The following is a 25,499-nucleotide window of genomic DNA, read 5'->3' on the forward strand; positions in this document are numbered from 1 at the left end:
TTACATGCCTGCTTTGTACTTTCCTATATCACGGGACACACGATTGCCACAGTTCTTACGATGGGAGGCGCCGAAAAAAATAGCTTCGTGTCACGAACAATCATTACAGAGTTTTTCCTTTTCTTCTTTTTTTTTCAAAGAGGTGACGCGTGGCAGAGTCAGGGATAACCCCTGACCTTGTACAATGCGCGGAAACGGTCATTCGCCTTGAATATCGTGCATTGCGCGGGAGCCGTTTATTAACGGATAAAATAATCATCGTTCTAATTTTTCGTCTTACTTTGTAGGCGGTGCGAGCGGGCATTTTATGCGTATACCATTTTACGCCACGTGTGTCTCCATAGAGCCGCACGTGCCGTACGCAAACACCAAGGTGCGCAAATTATCAGATTGCAAATTATCACTTTTCCAATTACTAGTCCACTCCTAACCGCACCGACGACTGTTATTACCTTCTTTCACCAACGCACACATTCAGAGTTCAATTTATACTTTCTTCGTAACTAGACCGCGGATCTTCATGCATTTGTCTTCTGAAGATTTTCAAAAAATCCTATAATATAAAATTCCACGGAATTCAGTAAGATTTTTATTTCCTTCAGATCTGCGAAGGTCACTACCACTGAAAATTCGATTTTATTTGTTTCCACCTTCCTTCCAGTCTAAATTATAACGAACAGGAGCTGAATAAAAATAGCTTTCTTTATTTGATTTTATTTTTCTTTCAATAAATCTAAGGTTTTACTCTTTTGTAAAAGTAAAAATATTTTTACTATTAAATATTCCATATTTTTTTTCTCAGGCGGACATAAAAATTAAACAGGGGCGTACGCAATGGGGAAAAACCTGTAGGGCCAAATAACGGGCAAATCTGTAAGGTTCACCGGTTGTTGGAACGCATAAGCGCGGTTAAAGTTTATTGGACAGTGTCACCGAGGCCATTCGCAACTGGAAAGTCGCACGGATCGCAGCTGTGTCGCGTGTGGCTCGTTTCATTGGGAATGACGCATCGTCCGCAAAATTGAACGGGGAAGATTATTTACTCTCGAGCAATTACTATTCGTTTCCGTTTAGAACGTTTTAATCCGGCCGACGAGCTGTCGTGTCCCGCCGTGACATTTTGATACACGTTGGATTCGGCCCACCCAGACACGGTTCTAACAGTCACGAGATACCTCGTGGAACGATTGCGAAAAGACCGACGCGGAGCGGAGCGGCGCGGCGCGGCGCGGCGCGGGCCGAGCTGGGAAGATGGAAGTGTTTCGATCGGTACGTCGATTTCACGCTCCACGCCGTCTCTCATCGAACGTGATACGCTGTTTAGTCGATATGTCACCGGGATCGTCGTGCAACCCTGATACACGGAGTGAGACTTTCCGGAAAGAATAATTTCAGCCATCTAACAACCTGCATTTCACCTTTCCCGTCACCTTTGCCCTCCTCCCCTCTCCGCTCTCTCCGCCACTCATTCTTTTTCGCTTTATTTTTCGTCTGCTCGTCGCGTTTCGCCTCGTTTCAAGCTGATCGAACTTCGACAACAAGAATTGCCGACCCGAAGTTCAAAGCAGAGACGTTTTATTATTGGACCTACCGCCTTCCCTGACACCACATCCCCCCCCGCCCCCCGTCGTCTTGTCCCTCTTTGACAATGTGCCACCTCTCTCAGTCAACAAAGGAATTTATTTTTGCAATTCCAGCGCTATCGGATGTCGTGACTACTGACGAGCGATAATTGGATATCCTTCCACTTTCGTAGGACATCGTGGCTCGTTTATTAGACCATTTCTGACTTCATCTTTCGGGTTATGAGGGAGGACTGTGGTTTGCGCATTTGCACTGAAAATGTGTGTATATATAATACCACGATTTAGAGAGTAATTACAGAAAACGAACTTTTCGATTTCATCATCTTGTATCAGGCTGCTTTTCGAACCCACTGCACCATTATGTAATCTTATAGTTTTTTTTCAGAATTGTAACATATAAGAAAATATAGCATCAGTATCAACGATTTATCTTGGAAAATAATGTGGTACGTATTCAACAATTACGTGTAAGAAAATAATGCAATACTATGTGATGAAATAAAATAATTTCCTTATGACAGTTAAAATTACTTAATAAAAAGGCAAATTTGACTTATTTCCATTTGAATCGAGAGTACACTATTATTGTTTTTGTGAAATGGTAAGAACTTCGCGAACGTAGAAATAATTAACGTAATAATATCATTTACATTACAGTCTAAACATTGAAATTGTGTTTGAGGATATCAAAAATGAAATGTTGGAAAAATATTATTTTCTAGAAAATTGCATTGTTTCGTAAATTTTTATTCGCTATTCAAATCTGCTATTTACCATTTGTATAGGCGTGTTATGGTTTGTGTTGGTCCGTCGACACGCGACAGGTTAGTTCAACCCCATCTCGCCGGCTATATGAACAAACCCCCGAAGAGAGATGTTTGGTTGTTCGGCTGGAGTATTTCCTTTCGAAAAGAGGAGTCACGGTGCGCGCGCGCACACACACAGACACGCGTATGCACACACACGCCCTTAAGCACGGGGTGCGGGAGATTCGCGATACGCTGATTTGCATGGAGGGTGAGGCACGCTCGAGTGGAACCGAAAGGGAGGGGAAAACAGCAAAAAAAGAAAATTTCTGGTCGCGCGACGTAATTCAAAACAAGGTTGCCGGTGCAGGTTTCGAGTTTCGTAGCGAGGAAAAAAAAAACTGAACCAAGGGAGGCTTCGAGGGTAGGCGGGCAACTAATTTGAGGTTAGACTAATTTTGCACGCAATGAAAAAAAAGTCGCTTGGGGAGGCAGCCACCGGTACGAGGAAGAAAAAAACGCGGACGTGGCTTATGGGGGCTCGGGGAAGTAATTAGAGTGGCGATTCTGTCGCTGGGGGTTGCAATGCAGAAACGACCGTGAAAATGGATTACGATGATTTAAGCTTCCGCCGATTTTCGACCGTCTTGGACTCGGTGAAACATGTTACACGAAGTATAACTATATTTTTACTTGAAAACTTTCATGAGATTGATAAAATTCTTTTCTGCCCTCTGTTACTATAAGGGCTTGTTTCCTGTCGTGTAAAATGCTGTTATTATTCTCTAATAAATTAAAAAAAGTTCTATTACTTTTATTTTTTTAATTGAACGAATGGGGCGATATTTGTACGAAATATTTTTTCATATTTTTAAGAAATATTTACAGTCGAAGAAAGTTATATTCCCCAGAAAATGATTTTTCTTGCTTACAAGGAAACACTTCAAATTTCCAAGGTCAATAAAACCAAGAAACAAGCTATTTTCAAAAAATCGCTGTGTCTTTTATTGTTTCATTTAAATTTCAACATTATTCCCTATTGTTTACGTCGAGACATTTCAATCATTTGTTAAAATTGTATAATATAAAACATGGCAGCTATGTAACATGAAGTGACTGCATTCAAATGTAGCACTCGTAAACATTTTGGCAAAATTAGAAAAGATAATTACAACTTTTAAAATGTCGAGGTTTTAAATCAATTTTTCAGTTGATTATTTAACATTTTTTTTTGTATTTTTACTGGTTTCAATAGTGTTCAATAAAATGGGCTATTTGCAATTAAACTTGTGTTTAAAGTTTTCCACGATCAGTGCGTACGAGCTTTTTTTAATTGTTTTTCGTAAGTGTTACGAAGAACATAAGCACAAGTAATTCTTTGAATAATAACAAGTAATAAAACAACATTTGTAATTTCGAGAACAAGTAAAACAATGATAGAAGTGGCTGTTTCACAAATGTCTAAAGAATTTTGTTTACGAAAGTCCCAACAATTTATCAACGGAAATGTAGCTTCACGCAACGGTGAATACAATAGTTGAAACCTGCTACCATCTCGCTGTACATGTGGTTACAATTTGCAGTAAAGTGGAGGAATTCTTTTAGAGTTCCCCCTCGCAGTGCACAGCTGGAGTGGTATTATTGTTTTAAAGTTCTTGTCTTTGATTATACGTTTCCATGTGAAATGAACGATAACTCTAGAGAAAAAACTAGGGGCAACTAAACAATTAAGTAGCTTTATCGGAGAACATACGATCGAGCCACGATACGTAAGGTATCAGAACTGGCACAGCCGTGTCCGGCAGCTTTCTCTTTCGCCGACACCAATTAAATAAACAATTGCGTTTACGCCTTGTAATCGGCCATTGTGGTTTTCTATAGGCTCCACGTATGCGAACTAATTTACTTCCACAGAAAAATATAACACGTTACAATATAAATTCCTATATTCAGTAGCGCAGCATCAATATTACATATTTGGCAGTTTTGAAAAGAGTACATGAAATTAAAACAAAAATTCAATTCAATCGAATATTTAGCAAATCAGAAAAGCTTTTGAAGCATTTTATGACCAAGACGAAGAAATTCTGTATCTTAAATACAAACAACATTCTAGTTTATATTTGTTCCACATGCTATCTATGCCACCGATAAAAATGTTGAGTGCACAAAGACACAATTGTGTCTCGGTATTAATAGCAACTCGTCTACAATGTGTCGGCACGTTGACCGCCGAATCAGCGACCACAGGGATTAGATTAAACCAAAGCAATTTACTCGACAAAATAAATACAGAGAAGCTAAGATTGACGTTAATTAGTTTTTCCAATTCTGCGGCATTTCGCAGGTCGTAAGCAAATTCGGGTACGCTCGATCGATCAGGGCAAAAATTCTGCAGGAGCAATTCCGTCATCGAAACAGGACGGCGGTCAACGTGTTGAGCACGGTCAAAGAAAAAAAAAAATAAAAAAGAAAAAATACAATAATACCAAAAGGTGCAGACACACTATTACGCTTCACCGTGGTAACCATCGGATTACGCGTTAAAAGTTTGAATGTTTATCGTTGTTACTGACCTGTTGATGGCCAGGACGCGACTGAGGCTGGGAGAGAACCTGGCCTGCATGGTCTACTTGCACCGCTGAAACTATCACAAGCATTTGATGTTTTATTCGGTCTTGATGATGGTTCTCTATTTTTTCTTTTTTCTTTTTTTTTTTTTCTTTAAAGAAAACTTAATTCTTTCCGACAGACGGACAAATTTTGAGTAAAGAGCAACGATACGATCTCTACATGTACGAATGGAAAATTTCGTAACCACCGAAGGAGAATTGCTCGATCGACTTGTACGTTACTTGGAGAAATGCGTTCGCAAAATCAGTAACAGGTCGCGTCGTTATAATTTCTGTACTGTTTCGGAGAAACTACAGAGCAGGCCAGACTCTCTCTCGCCTCGAAACCGACGCCTCCGTTGTGAACACGTAGAATTCATTTCGAGACTGTTTCACTCTGTTCGCCTTGGAAACCGGCACCTCGCATTCCCGCTCGCGCTACAGGCTTGTTAGAATAACAATAGTAAACGTTGAACGGTGATCGTGTTCAAGTAGTACGGATCAATAATGTCGCTCTTCATTTTCATATCGCAGACGATTGTCGTTTCGTTCTTGGCACGCGGAGTCCAGTTTATAGCGAACGGACGGAGACGTTTGTGTTACGTGATTTATACTTTCCTAGTAAAGTAGCATTAAACGCGACGATACCCAGTTTGCCGAACACGAAATCCGTGGTTTGACGCACGATTGATCGCAACCTGTATATACAGTGATTTCTCCATATATGTCGCCAAGACCTGGACGATAAACGTCGCGGAATTATCCCCACTCCCGCGGAGTATACCCCGTGAGGGGCCGCGAGCTCGAGAGGTCTCGGACGCCGAGATGACTTATATCGAGATGACTTATATCCTTGCTGACATACATCGAGAATTCACTGTACTCGTTCACCCTCACTACAGTTTTCTTTCGATATAAGGCAAATTATTAATTGAACAGTATGGAAAGACGGCGATAGAAGGAGAAGGTGATGTAAGGAAAAAGAAATTGTGACCCTTAGGGGAGGCAAAATAAAAGTATATATATATATATATATATATATATATATATTAATTGAACAGTAACATCCTAATAGTAAAACTCTTCATCCTTAAATAATCGGGAAACAAGTTGAAAAATAATGCTGGATATTTGACACTGTGAAAACAGTGACATTGTACGGTGTCAGATGTGTAAAATCGTTTGTTGCAAGTACGCGTAAGAAACAAGACGATGGAGTTTATTGAATACATAAACGGTTGACTATAAGGGAAACTTCGTTTGACTTTTCTTGCTTTAAACTTCGCGTAACCCTGACTCTCTTCTCCGTGAGCGAAGTACTTCGTCTTGCGTTGTACGGCAACACTGTACATAGTTAAGTATCGGCGTAAGGTAACGCAACCTATAATTAACATGCGGCGCAAACTGCGCGTATGAAATCGCTGGTCGATAAAAGATATTAACTAAAGTGTTCTACTTTTGCAATCGTTTTCATGTAAGATCCCAACCATCATGCAGCCCTGCCATTTTAATGTGCCCGTAGTGACAAAAAAGCCTCTAAAATTTAAATTAAAACCAGTCGGGTGCTCGAACGATTCTTCATTAAAAATAAACCAACCACTGTACGATCACTTCGAGTAATAAATATACATTTATGCAAATCTCCGATTTACTACGCTATTTCACGCGAACCGCGAATAAAGAACCGATTAATTTCGTTTTTTTTTTCTTTTTCTTTTCATGGGAATTTGTTAAGCAGACGACTAATGAAAATTTTCATCGACTCTCGCTTAAACTCGTGCTCCGGTGTCGTGTACAGAATCGTGTGTTTAAAGCTAACAATAGCTGAATAATTTTATTCAGTTTCTTTTTTAAGTTGTGTGTACTTTGTGAAGTAGTTAGGGCTAAGTGGTTGTTGAGAAAGCAGCAATTAATTTCGGCTTCGTTAGGAAGGAAAGTTCAAACTTTATAAAATATATTATTTACTTGTTCACAGTAATGAGATAATTTTTAAATCCATATTGTGTTCCATATTATGTTCAATTCATTAAGACCATTAAAGCAAAAGAGAAATTGTAATCTGCTTTCTGCTTCTTGCAATTGATCCGAACAATTTTTATTTTGCATAAAGATCCCGCAGTGTAATCATAACTTCCTGAGAAAAGAGTTTGAACTCTCTGAATTATTCTAATTTAATTAATTGCAATAATTCTCCAAGAATATTATCGTTATGATTTTTATTCACTGGCGAACACTCATTTTTACCCTTAAAGTAAACTATTCTCAATTATATCGGGGAATAATCACCTCCACGTCATGATCATAGTAACGCGTCACCAGTTACCATTGAAGCAAATTTCGTTTCACATTTTTAAAAGATAAAATAGAAAAAAACAAAAATAAAATAATAAAATAAAACAAAAAATGATTCTCTTCAAAAAATAATACAAAAATAATTTTACGAATTGTAAAAAATGTGAGGTAACTATACGGTCACAATCATGTACTAGTACTTTACATTCCTAAAATATGAAAATAGTCGCAATACCTATCCGACGACCAGACACAAACGAGAATAAATTTTCAAATCGAACGCTCAAAACCTACAAACTTTGAGTTGCGTCATTCCACGGAAAGAGCAACACATGGCAGCGTACAGTCACAGGAAAGATGCAAAGATGCGCGCATCCGCGGCAAAAGTGTTTACGGGGTCCGCGGTTCGGGTTAGCCGAGAATGAATCGGAAAGCAGCTTCATCACAGCATCGTTTCCGTAAATCATACTTTGGGCGATCCTTTCACTTTTATTCCTGCGAAGCGTGCAGGAAAAAAAGATTCGCAAAGAAAGATAGTAAGGGGCGGGGGAGGGGTTGAGGGGCGCCAGAAAAAACGCAAGAGGGATGGGAGGGGGGGGGGGAAACAGGGGAGAGATGCACGAAGCAGCAGGGTGATCTCGCGATGGAATTTAGTTAAACAGTCGTCGTCGGGGACGACGACGAGGACGAGGACGTCGGTCGGTCGGTCCGGGTGCTTAATAAAAATCGAAGTCGTATGGTCGCTGCCTCCAACAACCCCCTCTCACACATACTGCAAGGGGGCCCCGGATAGAGGCGAGGCAAGTGCCACGACAGTACCCTCTCGGTTCTATGCGTCTGTGTTCCCCTTACACGGATTTCACGGGGAAGCGTGTGTTTCCATCGGGTGACCGTGTGTCTTCCCCCGTGCTAGCCGAGCCGTGTGTGTCCTCATACGTGTCCCCGTGTATAGCTCCCTGTTGCTCTCTCTCTCTCTCTCTCTCTCTCTCTCTCTCTTTCACTTTCTGCTTGTATTTGTCTGTGTGTGTATGTGTGCCTGTGTATGCGCGCGTTTATAGCGTTTATAGCGAAGAACGCGAGCGGTTGGCGCGCGCGCGCGCCCCTTGGCCACGAGTACGGTAGCGATACGTTTCTCCGACAAATAAATAAAACGAAACCGTAAGCGAGGGAATAAAATGTGATTTACAACGGTGGAAAGACAATGGCCGAGGCTCCGCACGATAATGTATGCGGATGGCGCGGACTGGTACCCAGGGATACTGACTTCTGATTGGTCGTGCCCCGACGACAGCGCTACAACGGAAAGCGATAAATAACTGCGAGCAGATAAAACCTTTCTTTCTGCCTTGGGCTTAGCCTGGCCACTCTCGCATCGGGCTTAGCACTCCGGGCTTCTTTCCTTTTCTCTCATTCTCTACCCCACCCCCTCCTTTTCCCGTCTCACTCTCTCTCTCTCTCTCTCTCTCTCTCTCTCTCTCTCTCTCTCTCCGTCTGTCTCTCGTTCTCTCACTCTCCCTTTCTCTATCTATCCGCCCGGTTTCTCTTGCCTCCTTCTCTTTTCATTTGCCCCCCTTTCTCGCTTTTCTTCTTCATCTCGGGCTCTCTCCTCTCCTCTCCTCTCCTCTCCTCTTTTCGCGAAGTCGTTGTCTCGTTGCTGCTTCCACCAAACGGTTTCAAATCATGAAGGGCCGGTTCGCACGAAACACGACAGCCACCGCTGCGTGATACGTGACGAGCCACCACCGTTCTCCTATCCCCCTTTTTCCCCTCTTTTACATTTAGACCAACTCCTCCCCCCCCCCTATTTTATTCGCCACCTCTATCGCAGTTTTGCGAGCTCACCAGGCGGCCAACTCTTCGCCCCCGTAAGGAAACGCAGCGGTCTTCGCGGAACAGGAGAGATTTTTGCCGGCGAGCATTGTCAATCGGACTTTCCTTTTCTACCGATCCCGGGCCGAACGAAAAAATCGGCCACGAGTCTCGGCTTCTTGTCTCTCGACGCGGCGCCGCTGTGCTTCGACCCTTATCTCTCGCAGCACCCCGACCGGTCGTAATCTCTAGCGTAACCGAGACACGGTCACCGGCCGAGATTTGGTAAAGAACGACACGCCTACGACACCGATTTGCATCAACGACCGTTGTTTCGGAGCCCCGGCGACAGTCGTCTGCTTATAAACAATTTTTCTTACGATCCGTGCCCGAGGTGCACCGATGCTTGTTTCTGCTTGACGTTCGTGTTCACTCGTTCTTGTAAATAGACCGACGATCTTTATGCAAACGGGAAAATTGTTTGCATCGTCGACCGTTGTTCCGGAGCCCCTCGGCGACCGTCGTCTGCTCGTAAACGATTTTTCTTATGTGGCTACCATCTTGTGGATGGAGCGTTTCGATGCACAGTTTCACCATACAACGAACTGCCTTTATTTAATGTATGTAACATTAAGCATTGCATTTTCATTCAGGTAATAAATCTGGTCTATGTTATAAAATGTAATAGGATTTTAATCATTTAATTCTTAATGGTGAGTTTTAAAAAAAAATTTTTTTTCTTTGAAATATTATCTATCAGCTGAATTGTACACTTTATAGTTGAACGATTTAATGGATGAAATGGTAGATTATCTAAACTATCGTCTACAGACTCGACTTTGTTATGTAAATTATTCGACTCCTATATTTCTTTTTTGTTAACTTTAGACATTTAAATAGAGCAAGAATCACTATGGAGGTAACAATTTCCAAGTTCCAGGAGATAATACTTTTTTGGAGCACAAGTCGCAAAGTATGAAAGAGAAACATGGAATCGTTCCTGCTTATTTGATTTATTAGCACCACATTCCTCGATGCATTAAGAGAAGCATCTTTTACAGGTTATATATTATACTTTCAGAAACCATTTAGCATTTTCAATCATTATGCCACCATAAATAACTGGATATGGTGCATTCTATAAATGGACGCTTTTTTGTTTATCCACCTGTCGACCAAATAAACGTGGCAACACTGTATCTTTGAAGATACGATCTGCACGATTAATAGTTCCATTTGAAGTACCGTCTGCATCCTATTTTAACATCATACGTTACATTTTACTCAACAATAGTATCGTTGGAAGATTTTTAATCGAGCCGTTCACAAGTCGAAGCAATCTTTTTTAACCAAACCTTAGTGAAATGTTGTTTCCATTTTTCTGAGATGTGGAATACAAAATATTATTAGACTCAACATAAGTAACCAACAATTTAATCTTGTTACTAAAAGATTAGGATTTAAATGGAATGCTTACAACTTTGAATCAAAATGGAGTCAACTCCCGTCATCCGAGGGTTAACAATGTTCTCAGATATGGAATATAAAATATTATTAGGCTCAACATAAGTAACCAACAATTTAATCTTGTTACTAAAAGATTAGGATTTAAATGGAATGCTTACAACTTTGAATCAAAATGGTGATCAAAACTCCCGCCATCCGAGGGTAAATAATGTTCTCAGATATGGAATATAAAATATTATTAGGCTCAACATAAGTAACCAACAATTTAATCTTGTTACTAAAAGAACTCCCGCGATTTGAGGATTGATAATGTTCTCAGATGTGGAATACAAAATATTATTAGACTCAACATAAGTAACCAACAATTTAATCTTGTTACTAAAAGATTAGGATTTCAATTAAATGCCTACAACTTTGAGTCAAAATGGACTCAACTCCCGCCATCTGAGGGTTAATAATGCATACTAATCTGTCAGTAGATATATATTTGTAAGCAGTTTGTTTTCAAAAAAGACTGACTATCGGTCAGGGGCTGAAACGAGTCACATTTGCCGCGTATGAAAATGTTAAAGAATCGATAAACTATGAAGAAGTAAAAATGCCGTAAAGCGTGATTCCAGTTCGTGTCAGGGCCGTCACGAGAGTTGACGCGGGTACGCGATCAAGAATGTAAATTTTCCCAACAGTTTCCCCATGTTCCATCGTCGGCGCGGCGGAGACAATAGAAGAGAGACGGTTCCAAGACGGATCGATCGTTTACCGGCTCGAGATGGTGACTGAAATTCAAGGGGGATTAACCGAGAGGGGAGCCTTTACAGAAATATGATATTTTCCCCCACAGTAGCTCGTTAAAAAATATCCAGTGACGAGGGCACAACACCCTCAAAAGCGGTGGGTCCCTTAGACGCTTCTAATTTCCCAGGGTTGCCGAGTCTCCATCGAAGCGTTACCTGGTCGTTGCCGATTCTCCAAAAAGAACGAGAAGAAAAAAACCCACACACACATACTCACACAGATACTTCCGCATACGGAGCCACAGAAGCTCCCCCACCCTTTTCCCCAGTTTTTCTGGTTTTTCAAAGGAAAAGTATCAAGCGAATTTAATTTTCACGGAAACACACGGAAACGATCGAACGGCCATTTCAATTCCGCCAATGACTTTTTCTATAGCGGGCCGGCTGATGGCCAATTTTATGAATCCCCGTTTGGCAACGTGTTGTGGCGCGACCGGATGCCAAAATTTTCTTTTCATCGATACCGGGCCATCGATACCGGTATTTAATTAAAAATCGCGAGTTGCCCGGCGAACCCGGCCGAAGCCTCGATGAAAAACATGACTACGTGTGCCCGCAGAGGGTGAATAGGCTATGGGCGTGGTCGATTCGAAATATTTTGCACAAACGAGTCGAGCCGAGAAAGGGTGACGGGCCGCGGTACGGGCACAGAGATGCAATTATTTAAAACAGCAATCACGGAAATGAAAGAGAGGATTGAATAGAGGAGTCTCTCCTTCCAAACTGAAGAACGCGAGCGCAACATTCGACCGGCTTTCCCAGCTGGAAAAACTCTCTAAAGGCTTTTCTTCCGGGCCGGCGGGCAGCAATGCAAACCCAAAAATCAAACGGAATCGGAGAGCTGCTCGTTCCTTTTTTTTTCCTTTCTCTCTCTCTCTCTCTCTCTCTCTCTCTCTCTCTCTCTCTCGCGCGCGTCTCGTTCCTTGTTTCGCCCCGGAACCACCGTCTCGCCACCCCAATCTTTAATCCTTGCGTTTTATTTGCGAACCGGCTCACGCTCGTACGCAAATATGGCCCCGCGTTTCATTTATTTATACACCCCGGGAAAATTGTTTGCCGTTTTCCTCGGGACTCGTCTCGCCCGCGTACCATTAGCCTGCCTCCTTCGTCGGAGCTATTATGCGAGGCTAACGCACCGGAAAACGTAACGCGCGGAAGGGATTTTTATTTGTTCGTTAGGTCGCCGAAGAACGGCTATTTGATTTTGCTCTCCGGACTCTTAGCTTGTTTGGCCGAAGGAGATGCTCGGATCCACCGGGTAGAAAAATAATTGCATCACTGGAGCAATGGTGTATGTTAAGGCGACCGTGTGCGTTATTTTGTGCGTGTCGTGCGCTCACATATTCGATGACGATTCATTTTTCTCGTAAATGCATAAAGCAGTATGAAAAAAATAATTTTCAAAGTCTTTAATGTTAACGAAGTTCTAATTTCAACAGTGATCGTAGAAACCGTACAAATGATCACCTTGCTAAACAAACGCGTTGCTGCAGAAATTCGATATTGATTGTTTATTTTCTGTGGAAAATACAATTTGACGTACACAATATTATTTATACTGCAAAAGAAGTACAATATTTTAACTGGTAGATTTTGTTTCCAAAAAATAAATTAAAGGCGTTTGTAGAAACTATCAATGGCAAGTATAAGAACAGGAAAAATAAACATTTTTCTGAATGACTTATTGTGTCTGTTGTATTTTAAAGCTGAAACTCTTTTGTCAGTGGCAATTCGTAAAAGAGTAAATTGTTCAATCCATTTAATTAGCTTCAATCATGATTCACTTTTAAGCTTTCAAAGGAAATTGGAACTGTAATTGTTCGACCTTTATAGAAATCTTCATTATCACAAATTATTTTACAAACACAAGAATGGAGGATGAATTTGTTTCATCGACAAAAGCAGCATTTACACAGGAAATATAATAAAAATGTTATTCACATGAACTTGTGATGTATACTTATTTCATCAGTTTATTCACTATTAAATTTAATAAATAGCAGACATTTTTTACTCATTCGATAATGAAGGTTTTTAGTTATACGAACAGCAAGCAAAGAATTGCACAAACAGGCGGAAGGTCGTAATCAGTTATAATTAAAGTCATTAACCTTGAACGATCGAAAGAGAGTAAAAGTTGTGCGTATATGTAATAGTAAGGGTGCTACTTTTACAGAAATAAAGGATTTTCCGCGGAAATAGATTTTCCTTTGTTGCACAAACAGTGTGTACGCGTATCGAGGGATGGGCTGGAAACGTTCACATAGACCGTGTCCAGCTTTCCAGGCGGTTTGACGCAAAATCATATTAAGTTTATTGTTAAAACATGATCGATGGACGGGCAAGCGATTATACAGATTACGGCCGGCAATCCCTGCATTTGCTCACGTATGATAGACACCCCTGGCCGAGCTTGAGAACAAGCCACCACCTTTTTCCCTCTCTAAATCCGCCCCCGGTGACTTCTACAGCCTTTCACCGGACCCTCTTGAAAACCGGCTATCGCCTTTTGTGTTTGCCAGATCGGCGAGAAAGCCACTTTTGCCGTGTATTTGTTATTGACCCTGATGATTGATCATTTTGATTCGATAATAGAGCCCGATAGGATCGACTGAGGGTGGGCGGTGTCGGCTGATAAAAACCTCGCAGTATCTCAGTTCCCCTGAGACACAATTAGCTTGATGAATGTTCTTAACTTTGATTGTCTTTCGAAACCATTTTTCATTGTGCTAATAGATTTTCGCGTATAACGTAATTGGCTGTTCCGAAAATTATTTCGTAATCTGTTTGCTTCTGACGGTGTTAGGCAACGATGACCACCTTTTTGTTATTGTTTCATTCATTTGTACACTTTTACTTAATTAATAGCGTTATTTGCTTGGCTAAAGAACTACTTTTTCAAACAAGAAACATTCCATTTTGCCTCGTAATTTTTATTTATACGACATATTAATCGTTGCAGTTTAGTAATTCAATTTTGAGTCAATTTATACATTGCCACACGCTAAATGTTGTAAATATGATAATACTGTAGAGTTTATATTAAGAAGATGTGAGAGCACTTACTTTGGAGAATTATTTAATATTAAGGAATATTCAAATTTATTTCTTTTTTTCCTTCTTTTCAGCAACATTGAAAAGGGAGGAGAAAAGTTACAGAATGATTGAACATGGTATATAATAACGCAAAGAGCTGTTAATTCGTTAAAATAACTTCTAAAGGATTCACAGTTTAACAAAGTCCTAATTTGCATTCTGAATCCAGTTAGTATTACAAAATACATAAAAATCGTCTACACTATCCACCCCGTTTTCACGATCGGAAATATTTTAGCCAGTGAAGTACTTCTAATTTTAATAAAGTATCGAATGCGAACGAGAATTTGCATAACGTTTCGCCTAACAATTCCAATTATTCTACGCTCGCCTAATTGATCGCACGAGGGTAGCGCGAGTGAAATGAGCCGTGGGTATCGAACTTTTCAGATATAGCGGGCCGAATTAGCGTGGTTCTCTCCGAGGGAAATTATCGAGGCGAATAAGTCTCGGCGAGTTTCCCTCGGCCGTGGTTAACAAACCGAGGAAGGAAATGGCGGCCGGGTAAGGTTTACAGGAAAACGCGTTTTCCTGAAAGATCGACGGACGGGGAGGGTATCGAGACTTTAATATTCTTCGACAGGCGTCCCAGCCCACTTCCCAACGGGGGATTTTTCGTTCTGGCCGCATATTCCCCGTCCTCCGCTCCCGCGGTTTGCTTCGAATTTTAATAACTCGGGGAATGCTCAGAATCCAATAATGTCCCCGGAGCGGCTTTCTTCGTACGAACACGCGGTTTTTCCCGTGGTTAGATTCGTCTGCTTATGCGCTACGTGTACGTTACGTATAGCGGAGAGACTTTTTCCCCCCGTTGCGCCCATTATATCCACCCCTGAACGTCCGTTTCGTCCAGATACACGCTCGCGAATTTCTCTCTTCTCTGGACCTTTTTCTCCCTTCATCCTTCGGCGAACCTTTTACCTACGACCACCCCTCCAGCGACGCTCCTAAAAATCTCATATTCCGGAATGACGACGCAATTCCAACCCCCTGCCAGCCACCATACACGCCAGTCTTATGGGGGATATTCTTTACACTACAGAAATGATCAGAATCCAGACCTTGCTCGCGGAGTCGATTATGAATAAATTTCTACTCTGGCCCGGCTCAGTGTCAAATGATATATTCGAACATAGAAACGTCAATTTTGTTCGTTTATTAACGGAAAATGTATTCTCTACATTGGACTCTGGTAGATGGTATAAACTGCTTGGAAGTTACGTTTGAAAAATTTGTTTATTCATTAAGATTTAATTTAGAATTCCCTGAATGACCATTTATGCATGTTTTTTGACGTTACAAGGTCAATGCTAGATAATGTTGAAATATTTATGAGTGCATTCATTCGACTTGATTTTCAATATTTTTTTATTTAATTTTCTCTGGATAGATTCTCCGGTAGAAATTTCTTTTATTTATGAAATATGTATTTATATATGTAATTTTTACTTTACTTGAATGCACTTTTCAATAATGACGTGTCCGCAAATGGGAAGATTCATATCGTACGATTTTTTAGACGCCGGTCATTATGTACATACCCACGTAAATATTTTACTTTTCGAGCCGCGACACTGTCGTAACTGGCGAATTGTCCTTGGCTGACGAAATGATTACTAAATATAAACACAATCTGGTATATGTACCTATTAATTGATTTATTACTACGACATAATATCTTACTATTCATTACTATTGATTTATATTCGTGCCAGGCAATTCGACCAACTCGTACGACATTGAAAATGTCCGGTGCTTATTCAAATCACTTGCCAATCTATCACCAGTCGCTGAATTAATCGGCTTCGAAATAAAAATCTTCGCGAGATAACGAGGACGCGAAGGATATCGCGAAACAGTGTGCACGAAGTACGTCATAGAAGGGGCAGACAAATAATTAATACCCAGGTGCTTCAGGTAGCCACATCAATATCTCCTTTAACGAAGATGCGAGACACAATTTGAGGAATATTAACGGACGAGTACTTTGCAAAGAATATTTTTGTACCAAGACGACTTTCTTCTGAATTGTTAAGCACTCGAATGGCGACTGTAAAAATTGCTGTATCGTTATTCAAAATATTGATTACATTATTAAATTTGTTTGTATGTAATAATTGCACCATTTTCATATGTATAACATGAAAAAGAACATATACAAGGGAAACATTCTAGATCATAAGAAATGTCTCGTTTTGGAGTTAAAATAGCTTCGAGTGCAAAGGGTTAAGCTGGTCAATCATTTTCAATATACAGTATATAAAGTGTAAACAGCAGTGAACTGTAAACCAACGCTAGACGCCGGTAACCATAGGGATATCGCGTAACAGCTCGCCAAGAATTTCCGAGCATCGACGCAATAGAACCCTAATTCCTAGACCCCCTTCGGATCTCATTCGTTCCTCGATTTCTATTTCAACCCTATTCCGGGGCTCGCTATCTGCGTCTCTCGAACGAAGCTTTCGCGGGAGAATCAGCCCTCCGACGTAGGTGAGATCCATCCGGGATTTTGGGGCACCTGCACCCCCGAAGAATAGATTTCGGGGGTGGGCTGCCGAGGGTTGGGAATCGTCTCTGGGGGGAGAGGGGAGTAGGGGTTAGCTGGAGGAGTCGCGAGACCGATCGAGTCGGCCGTCGACGTTCCGAAGCGAGAATGGAGAATCGAGAATCGAGGAAGAAAAAGAGGATTGCCGGGTCAAGGTGGTTGATGGCAGTTAGGCGGAAGGTGGGCGCAGGGGGTTGGCTGGCGAGCTTCGAGGAATAAGGTAAGGATAATCGAAGCAATCGAACGCCGCTGCTAGCTGGCGACGAGGGCGTTGGGCCGCGAAATGAATTCCACCCTTCACCCTTCGCAAGGGTGGAAAAAAAGACAGCGCTCGTATTCGCGCTGTCGCACCCACCCGCACAGACACACGCGGCGCGCGCGCGCGCGCACACACACCTACCCTCTAGAACGACGCTCGAGGCTGTTCGGAGAATGATAACGTCGCGCTAGCAGGAAGATTTGTGAATACATTAGAGAAAATGCGCAGGGGTGGTGTGCGAGTAGGAGGGCGGGAAGATGGACTCTGAGGGATGGCGGGATCGAGCTCCCTCAGGAAAACGCCTTCCACGGAATCTTTTTCTACTCGGGTATTTATCTTGCGATCGCGAGAGTTACGACTGCCGGAAGTCAACGAACTCCTATGTGTCCCTCGTTGAGAGCTCGACCGAGATTCGCGCGCACGTCTTCAGATTTAAGGCTACGGGTCCTTAGCAATTTGTGTCGATTCGTCTCTCTCTCTCTCTCTCTCTCTCTCTCTCTCTCTCTCTCTCTCTCTCTCTCTCTCTCTGTCTCTTCGAATGATAGCACCTTGTACAGCGATTGCACTTTTCTGGAACGCTGGATTTCGATAATTACTTCTTGGAACGTGCAAGCCTCGCGTGAACACCTCGAGGAACCAGTTTTCGAACCAGTGACTAGAATAGGAAACGAAGCTAGTTTATTGGGCAATGAATTTTTAACAACTCCTTGTATCCGTTAGGAGCCAACTGTAAAGAGTACATTGCAGATTTTATGCATTTACGAGAATAATTAATTGGTAGATACAATTGAAAATAGGGAAAAGATTAAGGAAATTTGGAAATGACTAAAGAAGGAAAGAATTTTTTATTTGGCTCCTCTTTCTTATAATTGTTGCGCACTATTTTGATTTTACACAAAGATCCGCATTCCAGTCGCAAATAATTGTTTTGTCTATAGAAATTGCACATGTACCGCAATGCACATATTGGAAATGTTTGTACGACCAGACTGCGGGTCTCTATGCAAAATAAAAAATATTTGCATTGATTGCAGGACACAAGAGCGAAATGAAAATATCTTTCTTCTTTTAATTATTTTATTAAGCTAAAACCAATACGCTGGTGCCCTGAAATCTTTTTAATGTGTCCACTGCTTTAAATTGCGCTTACCCATTTTTCTCATAAACGCATAAAATCCGCAATCTACTGATGACCCTTTTTTTCAGTGAAATCAAAATTGTATCAATGAGATTTTAATTACAGTACTTCTCCAGAGAAAGAAAATTAATTTAACAATTTCTGAGAGTGGCATTTTTATAATCTCGACAGTTGTAAGAAATAAGAAATATCGAATCCGTCATTTTGGAGCGTGCAACAATGCTAGGCGTTGAAGAAGTCAATAACTGAGAGGACGCGGACGTGTTCGAATTTAGAAATGAACGGGTCGGGTCGGACGGGAATTGCGATCGCTTAAAAACCTTGTTAGCACTCCCCCACGCCTCACGGTTTCATCCGAGTAGTATGGGACACCTAATTCTTAACTCGACAAAGCGATCGGTTCGATCTAAATTGCTCCCCGTTACTTTCGCTTTTCGAGCAGCGGGGCTGCTCGGAACGTTCAAAGGACACCGTGTTTCGCGACAGTGATAAAAAGAGTCGTCGGTATTACGAAGGTGGAGACATCGTTTCCGTCCTCGATCCCCGTCGTTTCTCATCTCTGTCATTTCTTTTCGCCTCTGCCGGGCTTCTCGCTCGCTTACTCTCCTGTCGAGAGACTGATGGCGGTTTATATTACGCGGATTCATATTACCACCAATTAAACTCCTATACCAGCTCGGCCCTGTGGTGTTCATACGTTATACCGGTGTATATGGGACGTTGGTACCTGGTGCACGGTTCTCCCACATGCTCGTCTTTAACATTTTATACCGGGTGTCCGTTCACGCTTGTCCATCCCCGGTTCTTCCAAATGAAAAGATACGCTCAAAAAATATATATTCAAATTCAAGACCTTTCCACACATTACCAATGAAAAACTGAAAGCCACCTGCTTCAAATAATAAGACACTTCATTTACATTTTTATGGAAGAGCGCTTAAGAAAATAAGAATCAAGAAAATTTGTATTTCCCTCGTTCTAAACTCCCTTGAATCAATAACAAAGTAAAATGTTATTTGATATTTTAGAAGATTTTTGAATTTTTTATACGCTATAAATGCATACAGCTTTGCTATTGTCATTTGTTTATTACATATTATCTGCTGATGTTATATTTCAGAAGATTTCACAATTTTCTTATCATTTATAAATGCGCAAAGCTTTAGAGTCTGATTATATAAGTAGTTTAGTAAATAATTCCTTTTCTGAATATCGATGGGTAAGTTTATTTATTTTTAGCATCTAAGATGGATACTAATATTCGTGAAAAAAATAGGCAATTCTCTCGTACGATCAATGTCGAAATTGATGATTAAATTAATTTTTAAATTTAAGCTTTTACAAAATGGCACACAGAACTGCACAGGTGCATGATAATCAATTTTTTCTATAAAAGCAGTATTTGTGTCCCGTATAAATTAAACAGCTTCGTGTCCCGCTTTCTCCGAGTCTCTATCGCACCAAACATGCAGAAAGGTTAATTTTTCGCTAATCGTAGTCGTTGCCGAGTTTCTCGGGTCTCTATCACAGGTCCCATGTATCGTTTCCATTTCATTATCGCAGTTAGAAGAATGTTTACACCTTCGTAAATTACGCGGCGACCTTTGCGTGTAACGATCGCTCTTGCGGAAGGTCCCTGGGCGAGATGACTCGCAATTACGCGTAAAAGTCGCTCTGACGAAATCGACCGAGAATGAACTTTGAAAAGCAACCCACGATAGACGATGATTTTGAGTATTTTTTATTCAAAGGACACAGACCACGAGCTCCGAATCAGGTTCAAATGAATTAAGTGGCACAAACATATCGTTAAAAACTTTCGAAATTGATCGCTGAAAGAAATTTTTAACTCCTACCAACAAAATTATACATGCAGAAACAGAGGGCAATATCTTGTACGTGAGGGATTCTAATTGAAGGGCTTAAGAGTATTTTTAGTTTCAAACGTTTTGGCTTTAAAGGGTCAGGATTTTAAAATTATTTTATTCTCTGAAATTGTAAAGCTGCGATAATCGAATAAATTAAAGAAGCATATATTGAAGCAAAAATCGCTCGTTAAATTTAATCTCGACATTTTTATAAGGCGATGCTTTTCAATCACTTGTAGAGAAACAATCCCAAAATTTTTCATCTTGGAAGATGAAGCAGGTTAGCGGAGCTATTCGATAAAGAAATCAATGGAAACGATGTTATTTTATTCTCTGAAATTGTAAAGCTGCCTTCGCGATAGTCGAATAAATTACAGAAGCATATATTGAAGCAAAAATCGCTCGTTAAATTTAATCTCGACATTTTTATAAGGCGATGCTTTTCAATCACTTGTAGAGAAACAATCCCAAAATTGTTCACCTTGGAAGATGAAGAAGGTTAGCGGAGCTATTCGATAAAGAAATCAATGGAAACGATGTTATTTTATTCTCTGAAATTGTAAAGCTGCCTTCGCGATAGTCGAATAAATTACAGAAGCATATATTGAAGCAAAAATCGCTCGTTAAATTTAATTTTGACATTTTTATAAGGCGATGCTTTTCAATCACTTGTAGAGAAACAATCCCAAAATTGTTCACCTTGGAAGATGAAGAAGGTTAGCGGAGCTATTCGATAAAGAAATCAATGGAAACGATGTTATTTTATTCTCTGAAATTGTAAAGCTGCCTTCGCGATAGTCGAATAAATTACAGAAGCATATATTGAAGCAAAAATCACTCGTTAAATTTAATCTCGACATTTTTATAAGGCGATGCTTTTCAATCACTTGTAGAGAAACAATCCCAAAATTTTTCATCTTGGAAGATGAAGAAGGTTAGCGAAGCTATTCGATAAAGAAATCAATGGAAACGATGTTAGGTTCGCGAAGGTACTATAGGGTCGCGTATTCCCGTGTCACCCGGTGTGCAAGGATGCGAGGATACCACCGCGCGAGAGGAGACATTAATATTAAACGTCCCCACCCGAGCGGCACGAAGATCACCGATAAGATTTTTATAGTGCGATCAGGTGGCGGAGGACGCGCATTGCCAAATCGCGCTAAGGTTCCCTCGACGGCAGCTCTCGCAGTTGCGATCTGGATGCAACGCTTCCCGAAACTGCGCTCTCGTCGATTTTCCCGCGCGAAAATATTCCGCCGCCGGTGCCCTACTCGCCAACGGGCAAAGGACGCGGCGATATAACGAAAATAAAACGCGACAGAGACAAAATGTTTTTAGCAAATCGCCCGTCTGAAATTAGCAGGTTGAACAATAGAGCGGAGTACTAGAGGAGCCATCAATTTCCTAGGCTCTACAACGGTACTGGAGCCAGCCAACTCTCGTACCCCAATTCCCAGAACTCATTTCAATCCCGGAGGATAATTCTACGCCGAAGACATTCCAACGGTCAGTGAGTCCTTCCACATCGTGGGTCAGACATTCTTAAAATAAATCTTTCGGCTGCCAACTTACCGAAACTTATTCGATGAAATGAATTACGCGCGCCGCGAACGTTAATGGAAACAAAACGGGGTAACAAAATTTAAAAAAAAAAACGAACGGGGCGTTGTAATAAGAGTAACTCGATTTTACTGCTTGTCACAATGTCGTCACGACCGAAAACAGAGAGAGAGAGAAAGAGCACGAAAGAGAAAGAAGAGAAATAAGTTAGGGAAATGGTAGAAAGAATTTTAATGTCAATGAGGTTTAGCTATGCGAAGAAAATTATAACTACTATAGCACTGTACTATTAACGCTTTATCTACCGGGAATTTTTTAACAAACCTACCACGGTCAAAATGACCGGTTTTATATATTTTACAATTATTGGAACTATAAAAATTCATTTATGGAAAATAGTGGAATAAATTTCCTTGTCCAAGCATTTATTGTATTGAAAATGACGGAAAGTTTTAATAAATTTAGGGTTGCCATTTTTAAAAGGCAATATTTAACAGATACAGTAAATTCTCGATATATGTCAACAACACGGGTCTTACCAGCGTCGTATATCGTCCAGGAGACATACTGTCTACTCACGAGGTATACCCCGCGGTAGTGGGGATAATTCCACGACGTTTATCATCCAGGGCTGCGCGACATATATAGAGAAACCACTGTACTGTTAATGCTTGGTAAGTTTAGTGTTAATAGCCCTTCCGAGGTCGGTTGTGAATAGACTCCGGATTTTATGCACTTTTAAAAAAAGTGAGCAGTGCGATTAAGAACAGTGAAAAGATTTTAAAAGGCTTTAAGAGTATTAATATATCATTTTCACTACGTTAAAATTGTCAGTGAAAAATATAGATTTATATTCAGCTGCCACGTGTTGCAATTGATGCGCAAACTTTTTATTTTGCATAAGGATCCGGAGTCTAGTTACGAACGTAAAATAACAGATCTGTTTTCGACCGAGTAATCGAGACAGTTATTTTGTTCTTTCACGTCAAAATCTGTCGGTCGATAGTAGAATCAAACAGGACAGTTGAGTTCGATTAATCCTTACGATTCGATTACATCAGACCGTCGATGAACCCTGGAGAGGGACCGATCGGTCTGGACGCGAGAACTCGACGTAGGTTAGCCCGAAGCTTCTTCGGGATTGAAAGTTCACTGGCATTGGGATTATCGTGAGGGCAACGATACGTGCGAATCACGTCGCGAGTCACGGCCCCTTTCGTGACCGGCGCTCGTGAATGCCGATGGGCGTATTCGTGTATACGTCCGAAACGAAGAATCGATCCGAAAAGATTGAGCCCGAGTATCCATACGGAGGCAGAGGTGGTAGCGAGTTACCTTTCTTCTTTACCTTTTTTCTGTTTCTTTTCTTTTTTTTTTTTTTTTGTTTCTCCCCCTCCTCATCGATTGAAAAGTGTGCTGCGATTGTTATGGATCGGACTGCGATCGAAACGAAACGGTGAGAAAATATCGTCGCTCCGCACCGATACGATCGCGATCCACTTTTCTCATGAATCTCGACAATAACAATCTTCATTCCATCATCACTCGATTTATAGTGTTAAATACTAATTTAAAACAGGTTGAAAAATTTCGTTTCATCTGTTGCGCGAATTAAAAGAACCTTGTTTCCCTTGTTTAATGTTCTCCATATTTAAAATTTGTATTTTATTTAATTTGAACTTTTTATTGCTTCGACGAGGTTGAATAAAATTTTAATAAAAAGACCGGTACGAATATGATTTATTATATTTGCACAATTCACTTATTATCCAGATGGATATGCGATAATATTTACCAGGTAGATGGAGAACGTTATTATCATTGTAAGCTCATTGCAAATTGATCGCACGTTGTAATATGCAATATTTGTAATATGCAATTTATTATATTCTGCTGTTCTTTCCTGTTTAAAGTCATAGTGCACAGCATAATGCACCTTGCTTGACCTTGACATGACCCTTATATCACAGACAACACAAAGACAAACGCGTCTACAATAAGTACCACCAAAAATATGTTTAAAACTAGATTTACGAATATTGAGATTGTAAAGATGCATCCATGAGGAATTATTTAACAAACTGATTTCTTTGGGTATATATAATTTAAAAAATGACGCATTCTAATGTTTTTAATCTACGAATATTGAGATTGTAAAGATGCATCCATGAGGAATTGCTTAACAAATTTATTTCTTCGTGTAAATATTATTTAAAAAATGGCTACAAATTTTGATAGATACATTCGTGTTATTTTTACAAAGTAATGTAAAACAGTCATTTTTAGTGCTCCTGATAAATAAAGCAGTGAACAGTCCCAAACGCCCCGAATTATTATAATGGTCCGCTGTCCGAGTGTTAACATACTAAATGAGAATCGTTCCGTGTTTTTTGCGATTGGACTAATCACACCGGTGGCAAACGAGGGCTCCAACGAGGCAGAAAAGTGTACCGCGATTCTGTCGAACGTTTTACAGGCACTTCTTCGAATGCAGCGTCGCGTAAGTTCGTGCGCGAGTGGTTTAAGCAGACGGTAACAAGTATTGCGAACGCAATGGCGGCGGGACCGTAACATTGTAATCATCCCGGGGGAGCGTAAAAGTCAGCCGTTCGAGCGCACTTTGAAATTTCGAATCACGTCGCGGCAGAAGGTAGTCGTGTGTTCGCGATCCGAGTGATCAATTCTTAATGTAACTCCGTCCTATAGAAGGAGCAACGTAATTTCTGCGGTTCATTTGAATACTGTTGTTATGAGCCTCCGGCGCAGACGAGGTACGCAGTTTTCGTTAGCTTTGCGCGATCACGTTTCGACGTTCCCTAATGACAAACACGTAAAACTCACCAATTCGAATTAACGTACATGGCGATTCATTTCGTATGGAGATCCATCTTTGTTAACCCTTTCGACAACGACGCCGATCGTTGGTTTGTCGACGACTTGGACTTTCGATATTTTTTGATATTTTTCATAGCTGTCTTCAAGCCAATTAGGAAACTTTCTGAGTAGATCAAAAAACAGTCACGACATTTAAAGAATACAAAAATACTATTCGATTGTTTCCAACCGATTAAAATTATTTAACGAAGTGTAACGAATGCAATTTTTATTTCGTACAAAAATTCGCAGGCATAATTCTTCTTGTCCCTAAATTCGACTAACAAGATAATAATACGTCTCTAGATACGTCTGTAAAGGGTCTTTGCGTCACTTTTGCCACAAGTGCGCAGCCCAGCAAAATAATAAAACGTCTGCGAAAATAACGTTGAAGGATTCCTCCCGAGCATGAAACATTTTCAATGAATCAGAGACTGGGCGCACGTAAAATAGACATTTATCTAAAGAACGCGGTGTGGGCTCCGAGCTGTCGAGCCCGGCCGTATATCTTCGGAACGAATACTTTTTAGATTACGGCGTTTTGATAGGCAAACGCATTCATTTATTCGCAACATTGTTTCCGTCCAGCTTCTACCCCCTCGAACGAAAACTTTCGGAAATACAGCGGTAAAGTTTTACTTCGTTCGATAAGTTCCTCCGGTCGCTAAGTCGACCACAGCGTGTTTAGCTTTCGGGGGACTCTGCGGAGATAAATAAGGGGAAGTCACTCGAAGAAAAAGAGAAGTTGCTTCGAAGTAAAAGAAAGAAGAAGCGTGAAGGTAGGTGAGTAAGTAGAATAGGTGGAGGAGGAACGAGGCTAGAGAGAGAGAGAGAGAGAGAGCGTAAGCGTAAA

The 25,499-nt window shown here is 40.8% G+C and overlaps 1 protein-coding gene across 6 annotated transcripts in view; it reads right to left on the bottom strand.

Annotated features, from left to right (window-relative positions):
* The window catches only part of Zfh2 (Zn finger homeodomain 2), a 251,208-nt gene that overhangs the window by 32,869 nt on the left and 192,840 nt on the right, over window positions 1–25,499 (bottom strand). For 2 of the 6 annotated variants that reach the window (XM_076791357.1, XM_076791358.1), the window contains exon 6: window positions 4,909–4,979. The exons of the other annotated variants lie outside the window; for them this stretch is intronic. In XM_076791357.1, the coding sequence (XP_076647472.1) occupies window positions 4,909–4,979 (71 nt within the window). The remainder of the gene's footprint in view (window positions 1–4,908; window positions 4,980–25,499) is intronic. 6 annotated transcript variants of the gene reach the window in all.

Source organism: Halictus rubicundus, chromosome 8, assembly GCF_050948215.1.
Source record: "Halictus rubicundus isolate RS-2024b chromosome 8, iyHalRubi1_principal, whole genome shotgun sequence".
Taxonomy (NCBI): Eukaryota; Metazoa; Arthropoda; class Insecta; order Hymenoptera; family Halictidae; genus Halictus; species Halictus rubicundus.